The following is a 12,400-nucleotide window of genomic DNA, read 5'->3' on the forward strand; positions in this document are numbered from 1 at the left end:
CGATCGTGCCACTGCACTCCAGCCTGGGCAATAGAGCGAGACCCTGTCTCAAAAAGAAAGAAAGAAAGAAAGAACACAGAGAAATGTAGTTGAGGGAGTTTGGGTTTGGGTTTGGGTTTGGCAGAAGCAGGTTTTTTTTTTTTTTTTTTTTTTTTAGAGGGTCTCACTCTGTTACCCAGGGCTTGCTGCAGCCTCTGCCTCCCGGGTTCAAACAATTCTCGTGCCTCAGCCTCCTGAGTAGCTGGGATTACAGGCACCTACCACCACACCAGGCTAATTTTTGTATTTTTTGTAGAGATGGGGTTTCACCATGTTGGCCAGGCTGGTCTCAAACTCCTGACCTCAGGTGATCCACCTATCTTGGCCTCCCAGAGTGCTGGGATTACAGGTGTGAGCCACTGCACCTGGCCTAACATTGATATCTATTGATGAGAAGAAGCCAGGTGTTGGGGTGATAGCATATAGCACATGAATTGAATAAAACAATGTTTAAGACAATGTTTGCAACATAATAGGCAGTGAATACATGTTAATGGAAGGTGGATTTGTGATTCAGAACCTCTAGACTACCTGGCTGAGTCTTTTAAAATGTGAGTAATATCGTATGTGATATTACTTGTCCCAGATCAGTTGTTTAAAACTGATCTGGTTCAGTAGACTATGGTGATGATAGCAGCTATTTCTTCCCATAAGAGTTATTTCTTGGGGAAGTCACTTATACTGAATTTGACTATCTTTTAAAAATTTATTGAAATATATGTTAAATAATACAATGAGGTTTAATGCTCTCAGAGTAGCACTGTGTCATCTTCTATCATGGGGGCCTTTGTTGGCTTTAGGAGGCTTATGTTTCATAATAGTTTCCCAGTGGACTCTTTGTTACCTGTAATGAGTGTGACAGTTATGCCGTGACCAGGTTTTATGTGGAATACAATTTTCAGAAAGCTCTGTCTAGGCAGAGGAGCTTATTTGAACCTCTTACTACATTTGGGTTTCAGGCTTTTGAGTTCTTCTGAAATAATAGCCCTTTGAAGGTAGCTATTGCTATGACTTCATTAAATTCTAATGCCTCTGGTTTCCTCCCCCAGGTTTCTGCATATGAAGTGTGTAAAATAGATTGCTTGATCTAAAACAGAAAAACAGCGGTAACTGTTTTGCTGAGTTCCCAGACCCTTCCCAAGATGGAACCAATAACATTCACGGCAAGGAAACATCCGCTTCCTAACGAGGTCTCGGTGGACTTTGGCCTGCAGCTGGTGGGCTCCCTGCCTGTGCATTCCCTGACCACCATGCCCATGCTGCCCTGGGTTGTGGCCGAGGTGCGAAGACTCAGCAGGCAGTCCTCCAGAAAGGAACCTGTAACCAAGCAAGTCCGACTTTGCGTTTCTCCCTCTGGACTGAGATGTGAACCTGAGCCAGGGAGAAGTCAACAGTGGGATCCCCTGATCTGTTCCAGCATCTTTGAGTGCAAGCCTCAGCATGTTCACAAACTGATTCACAACAGTCATGACCCAAGTTACTTTGCTTGTCTGATTAAGGAAGACACCGTCCATCGGCAGAGTATCTGCCATGTGTTCAAAGCCGACGATCAAACAAAAGTAAGTGAGATGGAGATCCAAAAGACTAAGGTGTGGCTGGCTGGTTTTTAATTGTATAGGGGTCAGAAAATTTATTTTAAGTATGCTGAAATGAATAAGGGATTAGTCCTGCAGTTATAAATTGATTACTTAGCTGAATTTTTTGTTTATGGTGCTAGTTTATAGTTTTGAAGCACATTTGAAAACAGATATGAGAAATTGTCAGTTTTTGAGTTCAAAAATTCAAGAGAAATCAGTCTAAAACTACTAATTAAGAGCAGAAGTGTTAAGATGTACATTATTCCAGACGAATGTTCTAAAGCCGTGCTTCTCAAACTGAAATGTGCTCATGAGTCACCTGGGGATCTTGTTAAAATGTGAATCTTGATTCAGTGGGTCTGGATGGACCCCAAGACTACATCTGTAACAAGCTGCCAAGAGGTGCTCATTCTGCCTTTTGCAGGTTGCACTTTGAGTGGCAAAGTTCTAAATCTCCACATTTGCAATCCTATTACGAAAAATATAGTTATTTGCAGGCCGCAATGGCTCACGCCTGTAATCCCAGTACTTTGGGAGGCCGAGGTGGGCGGATCACGAGATCAGGTGATCGAGACCATCCTGGCTAACACGGTGAAACCCCGTTTCTACTGAAAATACAAAAAATTAGCCGGGCGCAGTGGTGGGCGCCTGTAGTCCCAGCTACTCAGGAGGCTGAGGCAGGAGAATGGCGTGAACCTGGGAGGCGGAGCTTGCAGTGAGCCGAGATCGCTGCCCCTGCACTCCAGTCTGGGCGACAGAGTGAGATGCTGTCTCAAAAAAAAAAAAAAAAAGAAAAGAAAAATATAGTTATTCGTAAACTGTGTAAAAATGCTACTGGCCAGTTTCCCAAGGCATAATGTTCACTTAGGCAAAGGTCGTTGATAAGAACGGTGGATATGTATCTAAGGTTTGATGCTATTAGGGGTTCTTTGTGTTTTTCTCTTTCACAAACCTCAGGTCAAATCTGATTAGCTTGTTATTAGCCCATGATGTGGTTGAAAAAAAATATGAGACATGGTAAAAGCTCTGCTCTTTTCTTGTTCATTTGTGCTTGCTTTGTTATTAGCATTCGTTGTAGTTCTGGGCAGGACTCATTTGAAGATGCTTGTCCATTTTATGAGAATTAGCTGAGATAAAATTGAAAATACAATGCAAATAGCCACTTTCTCAGTTGAGCTCAGGGCTCCACGGCTAACCCCATGGACTGTGGAGTCTCAGCGTTGTTTTGGGTGCCAAGCAAGGCAAGTCACATATGACTCAAGCTTTCTGCCACATGTACAGGGTGAGAATGCAAGTGTCAATTCACATGTCAACTGTCAGTGAAGCCTTGAAAGGTTCTCATATTTTCAAGTTTGAAATCTGAATAGAAATGCTGAAGTTTTCTCTCTGCGCTCCATTACGTTATTTTATATACTCTCTAGGGTGTAAGAAACTTATTTAGAAATTAATGTTCTTGGCACCAAGTAGATGCCCTTTTGCTTGTTCATTTGTTGGTTCTTCTAGTCATTCAGAATTGCTGTTGCAGGTGCTGTTGGAGATGATATTAACAGAGGCTTGTAGGCAGGCAGGAGCATTAGTGGGGAATAGGACCACATGATCCATGTATAGAACATAACAGAAGGACTGAGAAGACAGCCTAACACACACCCAAAGTGTAGAGAAGGCTTTGTGAAATAAAGGCTAATATGGAGCTCAAAACCACCATTTCACTCATAGAATCAAACTCTCATACTATAAATCATTTCATGTTATTGTCCATGCATCCATCTCAAGTGGGCGTGACAGCATTAGGCTTGGTGATTCAGAGGGGCTAACTTCTTGTATTCTAATCCTACTTCTGCACCCATAAACTGGGTGGCCTCAGGCAATTGAGTCTGTTTTCTTATCTGTTAAATGGGAATAATTACAGTATTTATCCAGTAGAGTTGCTGGAAAGACTAAATGAAGTATCACTGGACCTGAAACTTAGTAAGCATTTATAGCCATAAAAACATTGTCATTCAAGAAAATTTTACTAGAGGCAGATTGTATGCTAATTTAATTTCACATCTTAGGTAAAAAGAAACAGGATACCTAGATGAGTATCTTCAGCTTTCAAAGATGAGATTCTGGTCATCTTTGAGGAACATTTTAAAAATGACATGTATAACTTAATGGCTCCTATTATTTGGACAAATTCCAGAATGAAAATGAGAGGACTGAACAGCCTGTACCGCAGTCCAGCTCTATGTAGTATTTGGACTGAGTTTCCTTGGGGAGTTTTTGCATGGAATCATTGTTCAGCACTTTACACATTTGACTTTTTCCCAAAATCTTTTATAGCCATCTGAGAACAGGCTTCTGGCCAGTCATTCGGATGCCTGACAAGAGAAAGAGATTTATAACCAAATTCTGTAATTGGGACTTCCAGTCTTTCCGCAAGTAGAGAATTGGACTTACTCTATATTCTAAAAAACCGTGGTTGAAATATGAATTAGTTCTTAAGTTATTTTTGGCTGGCATACCATTTTTGCAAACACAAATTGTCATTACTCTGTTCATTTTATAAAAGAATAATTTGTAGCATAGGTATGTACCTCAATCAGTGATTTTGTTGTTGGAAACAAGACAGTAAATCACACTGGCCATGATGCTAACAGCATGATAGATTTTCTGTTCTTGGAACACCACTGTCACTGTATCTCATAGCGAAGGATTATCTGCTGTAGGAGCATTCTCTTGACTACTTACAACGTTTGCTAGGCGAAATAATTCTCCAGGTTAAGGCCTTTTCTAAAGAGATGAGGTCAGCACCAACTGCATTTGCCAGAGAAGACATATGCATTTACTGCCAGCATCATAAACACAAAACTACAGTCTGCGAGGAAACCCTTTGATCAGCATCTAATTAATTCACTGGGTCATGTCTCGGGAGAAGAGGCATGTGAAGGAATCATTGTATAAGCATGCCATGAGATTGTGTTTTCTATTGTATGTTCCATAGAATATGAGGAAACTTCAAAACATGTTGTGGAAAAATGGAATTAAAAAGTAAAAAACATATATACACATGAGCTTTATTTCTCAACATACACTTTATCAAGTTCAAGACACTTTTGTAAGCAATGTTAACAGCCATTGAGTCCATCTCTAAAGAACTGAGGGTCCTGGGAATTTAACCATGTTTACACAGTCTTTTTTACATTATTAATTGAAGAAAAAATGGTGCTCTTTAAAGATTTTTTAAAATTGAGAAGCAAAAAGAAGTCAGAAGGAGTCAAATTAGGCCTGTAAGGTGGATGCCTCATGATTTCCCATGGAAACTCTTGCAGAATTGCTCCTGTTTGATGAGAGAAATGAGCAGGAACATTGTCATGGTGGAGAAGGACTCTGGTGAAGCTGTCCCAGGCCTTTTTCTGCTAAAGCTTTGGCTAACTTTCTCAGAACATTCTCTTGATAAACAGATGTTATCGTTCTTTGGCCCTCCAGAAAGTCAACAAACAAAATGTCTATTTTGTTTGCCACCATTTGCCCTTGACCAGTCCACTTTTGCTTTGACTGGACCACTTCTGCCCTTGGTAGCCATTGCTTGAATTTGGCTTGATCTTTAGGATTGTGCTAGTGAAACCATGTTTCATCACCTGTTACAGTTCTTTGAGGAAATGCTTCAGGATCTTGATCCCACCAGTTAAAAATTTCCCTTGAAAGCTCTGCTCTCACTGGCAGCTGATCTGGGAGCAATGGTTTTGGCACCATCTAGTAAAAAGTTTGCTCAGTGTTAATTTTTCAGCCAGGACTGTGTAAGCTGAACCAGCAGAGATGTCTGTGATATTGGCTATTGGTTTGTTTTATTAATTGTTGGTCGTATTCAGTGAGGGCATGAACAAGATGAATATTTTCCTCAAAAAATTATCTGGATGGTCTGCTGCTGCAGGCTGCCTCTTCAATGTTGTCTCATCTCTTCTTCTTCTTTTTTTTTCTTTTCTTTTTTCTTGAGACTCAGTCTTGTTCTGTTGCCCGGGCTGGAGTGCAGTGGTGCGATCTCGACTCACTGCAACCTCTGCCTCCTGGGCTCAAGCGATTCTCCTGCCTCAGCCTCCCAAGTAGCTGGGATTACAGGTACACACTATCATGCCCAGCTAATTTTTGTACTTTTAGTAGAGATGGGGTTTCACCATGTTGGCCAGGCTGGTCTCAAACTCCTAACCTCAAGTAATCTGCCTGCCTTGACCTCCCGAAGTGCTGGGATTATAGGCATGAACCACCGCGCCTGGCCTCGTCCTTTCTTAAAATGAGTTATCCTTTTGTAAACTGCTGATTTCTTTGGGCATTGTGCCTATAAACTTTTTGTAAAACATCAGTGATTTTGCCATTCTTCCACCCAAACTTCACCATAAGTTTGATGTTTCTTCTTGCTTCAATTTTAGCAGGATTCATGTTTCTCTGGTAGGGGGTCTTTTCAAACTGATGTCTTCTCCTTCTTAGAGCCTCAGCCTAGATCCTGTTCAGACATGCTACAACAAGTTAGTACAAGTTTATTTGTTGCAAAAAAAAAAAAAAAAAAAAAAAGGAAATCCATGCATAGTTTTTAAATAATATGCATGTTTCATGAACTTTTTGAAGACGCCTTGTATACTTAAGCTGTTCCACGTGGAAAAGCTTCCATGATCAAATGCAGCAAGGCAGCATCTCAAACATTTTGTTCTAAGGATTTCTTTTCACTCTTCAAAGTTGTTAAGGATCCGAAAGACCATCAGTTTATTTGGGTTGTATCTACTAATACGTACTCTGTTAGAAATTAAAACTCAGATATTGTGAAGATATTAATGTGTTAAAAAAATGAAAGTAATAAATATTTACATGTTAACATAGACATTTTGTGAATAACTATGTCTTCCAAAAAATATTTAGTAATAAGTGTTTTACATTTTTTTTCAATCTCCTTAATGCCTGTATTCATAGAAGATAACTGGATTCTCATAGCTGATTCTCTATTCATTCTGTTGTGACGGATCATTTTAATTGAGTATATGAAGAAAATTTGGCCTCACACTGCTACATAGTAGGAAAATGGAGAACTATATCCACAGTCTTTTTAGAAAATTGTGGCTCTTTTTCTTTAATGCTACAACTCGACAAGTGGTAGTTTTTTAAAGGTTAGCTGTAATTGAAATCTGAAACCGTATCAAAGTATTTTTTGCACTTTGTTATATTAAAATCCATTGATCTGTCTAGCTTTTTTTTTTTTTTTTTTTTTTAGACGGAGTTTTCTTTGTTGCCCAGGCTGGAGTACAATGGCAAAATCTTGGCTCACTACAACCTCCACTTCCCTGGTTCAAGCGATTCTCCTGCCTCAGCCTCTCGAGTAGCTGGGATTACAGGCATGCACCACATACCTGGCTGTTTTATATTTTTAGTAGAGACGGGGTTTCACCATGTTGGTCAGGCTGGTCTCAAACTCCTGACCTCAGGTAATCCACCCGCCTCAGCCTCCCAAAGTGCTGGGATTATAGGCATGAGCCACTGCGCCTGGCTTGTCTAGCACTTTAATAAATATTTTCAGCAGCTATGATTCTGTACCATCATGCATCGACAATTTGGAAAATATTGGTTCACTGAGTTATGCATACTGCACTCCGAGAACTGCTCTCCTAGGGAAACACTGTATTTTCTATTTTCCTCTTGAGTTGTACGTTAGTGCATTAAAAACTCTGAAAATTCCTATAGCAAGATAGGCTGTTTAACCTTGTTTACACTAACTTTCCCTAAACGTATGAGACCATAGGTTATATTTTCTCCTAACACCCATGAACATCCCTCAGAATGTGTGAACACAGTGGCATAAGTTCCTGGGTTAAAATCTAGTGTGGCCTTTGAGTCCATAGTAAGTAAACGAACGTATCCACTCTGGAAACTGATGGTTGCATGAGTGACCCTGACTAGATCTTTACCTCATCCCATCCCAAAGAAATCAGGAGTGTGCCCAGATTCAGACCTAGCAACATTCTCAAGTCTAAGAAAATAATCTCAGGATTCTTCTTCTTTCCAGTTCTTCAGCCTTGCCTCTTCTAAAAAATCTCTGCTCAGAAGAAAATCTGATCTGCCCCTCATACTGATTGTCACTTTAGATCATTCATAAGAGTAATTGCATTTTCATCCTTTTCTTTATCCATGGAGGAAAAAGCTCTGCTTCCTTTAAAGGGACTTTCCAGCACTGAGGAGCAGGTAGCAGAAGTGTTGGGCTGGGGCTTCTGACATTACATGGTGCTGTTTTACATCAGTCAAAGGAAAGAGGGGGTTTTGAGTGGGAAATGGCGGGGGTTTTTGAGATGGTAATAGGTGGAGAAATGCAGGCTGGTGTGTAGTCGAGGGCAGTGGGCAGAGTGTGTGCCAGACCCAGGTCAAGTCAGAGACAGTGTACATGGAAGTATTTTTGATGTAAGCGCTTTTTTTTTTTTGAGTCTCTCTCTGTCACCCAGGCTGGAATGCAGTGGTGGGATCTCAGCTCACTGCAACCTCCGCCTACGGGGTTCATGAGATTCTCCAGTTTCAGCCTCCTGAGTAGCTGGGATTACAGGCGCCCGCCACCACTCCGGGCTACTTTTTGTATTTTTAGTAGAGATGGGGTTTCACTATGTTGGCCAGGCTGGTCTCGAACTCCTGCTCTCAAGTGATCCGCCCCCTTCAGCCTTCCAAAATGTTGGGATTACAGACGTGACACACTTGTGCCGGGCCACGCCACATGTTTTTTAACCGGCATTTCTTATCGCACTCAAAATATGTCACGGCTCTTCAAGCACTGTTCCCAACTCTAATAAGATTCTGATCCTCTGGGTTTGGTGTCCACTCGGAACATGGCGTGGGTGTTTAACAACTGTGATGGGACAGATGTCATTAATGTGAAAATGCTCGCAGGCTTCCCCTTTTCCATTCTGCTAAAAGAATCTGGTAATTGCTAACCTGGTTCCTCCCTCTCCCAAAGGGGAAGTCTTATTTCTCAGTGGGAGAGAGGCTAAGTTTGAGAGGGAACAGTGCGATACAGGAGCCTGGGGCCTGGGTGGAGCGGGGGAGAGTGAAACAGAGCAGCTGCGTGGGAAACCGACATGTAGAAGTCGACTTTATTAAACGTCGCTGGAGAAGATGTATTTGGATTCCCTTCAATGTCCTTTGACAAAACGGGTTTTCTTTTCTATGATTCTTGGCAACAAAACTGCATTTCTTGAAGGTGACACATATCTGAGACTGAACCGTGTGGGCTCCCTTACCACTAATTTTAAGACTACTTGACTCCTTGCAGATTTGATTTTAAACCAATAAATGTTTCCTTTTGAAATTTCCTGTAAGGAACCAGTGTATTCTTGCATGAGACCCTGTAAGCACATCGCCTTTCCGAGTAAGGACATGGGACCTAATGCCACTTCACCCAGCCTCTCTGGGCTGCATATTACCTCGCATATTAAACAAGATGGCAGTCTGAAGCTGTTTTCCTGTCATTAGGAGGAGTCCATCCCCCATATCAAAAGCCATTGTTGCCTTGGCTAAGTTTTATTACTTAAATGTAAAAAAATTTTGAAACTTTATTTTTGGGTGTCACTTTGTATCAGTTTGTATTTTACGCATTACTAATTTTTTTTTTTTATTTTTTTTGAGACAGAGTCTCTCTCTGTCGCCCAGGCTGGAGTGCAGTGGCCGGATCTCAGCTCACTGCAAGCTCCGCCTCCCGGGTTCACGCCATTCTCCTGCCTCAGCCTCCCGAGTAGCTGGGACTACAGGCGCCGCCACCTCGCCGGGCTAGTTTTTTTGTATTTTTTAATAGAGACGGGGTTTCACCGTGTTAGCCAGGATGGTCTTGATCTCCTGACCTCGTGATCCGCCCGTCTCGGCCTCCCAAAGTGCTGGGATTACAGGCTTGAGCCACCGCGCCCGGTCACTAATTTGTTTTAATAATTCACCATCTGCTTGGAATTTTAAGTTAGCCACTTAATATATGCACCATTATTTCAGGATTTTCAATAGAGCCTGGCTTCAATTGCATCTCTTTCTTGGCTGTTATATTTGCCGCCTCGTTACTTTCTTTCTTTGCTAGAGTGAAGATCGAAGATTACAGCACTGAGCTAGAGCATTTTGTTTCTGAGGGTGATTATGCTGAAGAATATAGTATTATTTTTCAAATATTCTCACCTCTTCCCCCTTCTACATTTGGTCGCAATTTCTAAATTTCAAACATTTGTCTCTTTTGCTACACAGGTAATCATTCAGAGGGGGTCTTGTTAGGTATGTTTTGGAGGACTTCTTACCTATATTAAATTTGCACTGGGCGCCTTTAATCCCATCCTGATTTATTATGTAAAGTTTCATTTGGGGTGCCATGTGGCAGCTATGACTCAGTGCAGGGTTGCCCGGAACAGTGTATCCATGTCAGTTAATCAGCACTTGACCGTCTGTCACACTAGACAGAAGTCGGTTGCTGGGTGCAAGGGCTGGCAGGAATTCCTTTTCATCTATAAAAAGAATGTCCAGGACTGCATGAACTCCAAAGTATTTGTTGGAAGGTTTGGGTTCTTAACACCGGATTGATTACCTAATTTATTTTTGACTTGGAAAAATGAGTCTGTGGGCTCCAGAAGCATCCACCTTGTGATAGATGCTTAGATACTTTTTTAAAGTCTTTTTATTGTTTTACACACATGCCTTTATATAACTTTGCATTTTTTAGCAAAGGCTTTGAGTTTGATAATTAGTTTTTAAAATAAATCCATCCCTAAGAATAGATTTTACAAGTGTCTTGCTCCTAAAGTTGACTTGCATCTTAGGGAGATTTATTTATAGCTTAGACCTTTACTGTCCCGTACAGTAATCAGTAGTCACTTGCAGCTACTAAGCACTTGAAATGTGACCCATCTGAAATGAGATGTGCTGTAAGTATAAAAACACAGTGGATTTTAAAGACTTCATTTGAAAAAATATGTAAAAATCTCAATCGTTTTTTATAACGATTACATGTTGAAGTAATATTTTGGGTATATTGGATTAAATTACATGACTAACATTAATTTTACTTATTTCACTTTTACCTTTTAAAAATATGCCTACTAACAGAAATATAAACTTTGTGTGTTATTACTTATTTATGGGAGCTAAAAATTAAAACAATTGAACTCACAGAGATAGGGAGTAGGAAGATGGTTACCAGAGACTGGGGAGTGGGGGTTGGGGAGTGAGGGGAGATGGTTAATGGTATAAAAAAATAGTTAGAAGAATAAATAAGGTTTAGTATTTGATACAACGGGGTGACTATAGTCAATAATAATTATTTGTACATTTCAAAACAAAAGAGTGTGATTGGATTGTTTGTAACACAAAAGATAAATGCTTGAGGTGATGGATACCCCATTTATCCTGATGTCATTGTTACACATTGTATGCCTGTATCAAAATATCTCATGTACCACATACATATATGTACCTACTATGCACCCACAACATTGAAAAATTAAAAAAATTTTAAATATAATTTTTAAAAATAAAATGTGCCTACTAGATAATTTTAAACTGTGTATGCAGCTTGCATTCTCTCTCTTCCAGTTGGTCATGGACTAGACTAGCTTCCTAGAAAGTATTTCTGGAAGTAGTAGGAATATTCATCACAGAATGACCATCGGTTCTCCCCCCTACTTTTTTTTTTTTTTTTTTTTGGCTGCCTTTCATTTGTTAATGATAGAATTTTGCTCAAAGTTCTTCCATAAAGGTCACATTTTAAACTACAGCCTGTTTTTAAGTCTAGAAATACATTGCAGTGGATCAGAGCCATGTGGGTCACCATTTTAGGATATACTGAAGTAGCTAAATCTCTTGTTTCTCGCTTTTCTCTCTTCTGAATACCTTTCCTCCCTTTGGAGGCTCAGGCATCCACCCTACTCACTGTGGCCTGTCAGCCTCAACCCACAACCACAGAAGGCACAGTGTAGGGCTGGCCTGGCACTGGGAGAACTTCAGAAGACACTGGATTGGGGTTGAGATTTGGGGGAGAAGCCTGATGCAGGACCCCCAAGGAAAGAGGTGGACTTGAGTGTGGTTGCTGATGTGCATCTGAGAAGTGATTTGGTGGCTGCCCATCCTGCAGGGAACCTTTCCTGGACGCTTTCATTCTGACCATGTATTGGAAGTTGTCATTTCTTAAGATCAGGTAATGTAGGTATTTGAAATTTTGGAGGTTTGGTATTCATTCATTTGTTGGAATACTACCAATGTGTTGGTCATGTGCTTTGCTGTGGGCTGGGGTACAAAGCCAAATAACGCATGATTGTGCCCTCAAGAACTATCATGGTGTTTTATATGCCAAATATAAGTTCAGAATGCCATGTTTTCAAGAGTGAGCAAACATCTGTAAGTCAGGAAGAAAAAATTGGGGAGAATAGGAGAACTAGTGTAATAAATGCCTGCAGTTGTTTGAAAAGCTTCATGTACAAAAAGCAAGAGACAAACTATGAATTGCTCCAGAGGGCAGAACTAGGAACGGTAGAAATTTGTAGAGAGATTTTTGGCTCTTCGTAAGAATAATAGCCAGCTAATAATTAAATAGGTTACACTGAACAGTGGACATGGACGGATCTTGTCTCAGGACCTTCACAAGTCATTCTCTATTTCCACACTTTGCAGTGTAAGGAACATCCTGCCTGACAATGCTCCCCTCTCTGTTTCAGACAACTAAAGTCGCTCCTAAATTCATTTCATGTTGAAGGGAAGTTGTTCCCTGTAATATCTAGCTGTTCATCATAGATGTATCTTCTGAAAGGACTCGGAGT

The 12,400-nt window shown here is 40.7% G+C and overlaps 1 protein-coding gene across 3 annotated transcripts in view; it reads left to right on the plus strand.

Annotated features, from left to right (window-relative positions):
- Positions 1-1,085: 1,085 nt before the first annotated feature.
- Positions 1,086-12,400, plus strand: part of TBC1D1 (TBC1 (tre-2/USP6, BUB2, cdc16) domain family, member 1) — a 247,014-nt gene continuing 235,699 nt past the window's right edge. For all 3 annotated transcript variants that reach the window (XM_011983519.1, XM_011983521.1, XM_011983520.1), the window contains exon 1: positions 1,086-1,598. In XM_011983519.1, the coding sequence (XP_011838909.1) occupies positions 1,182-1,598 (417 nt within the window). In that variant the 5' untranslated portion in view covers positions 1,086-1,181. The remainder of the gene's footprint in view (positions 1,599-12,400) is intronic.

Source organism: Mandrillus leucophaeus, unplaced genomic scaffold, assembly GCF_000951045.1.
Source record: "Mandrillus leucophaeus isolate KB7577 unplaced genomic scaffold, Mleu.le_1.0 Scaffold251, whole genome shotgun sequence".
Lineage (NCBI taxonomy): Eukaryota > Metazoa > Chordata > Mammalia > Primates > Cercopithecidae > Mandrillus > Mandrillus leucophaeus.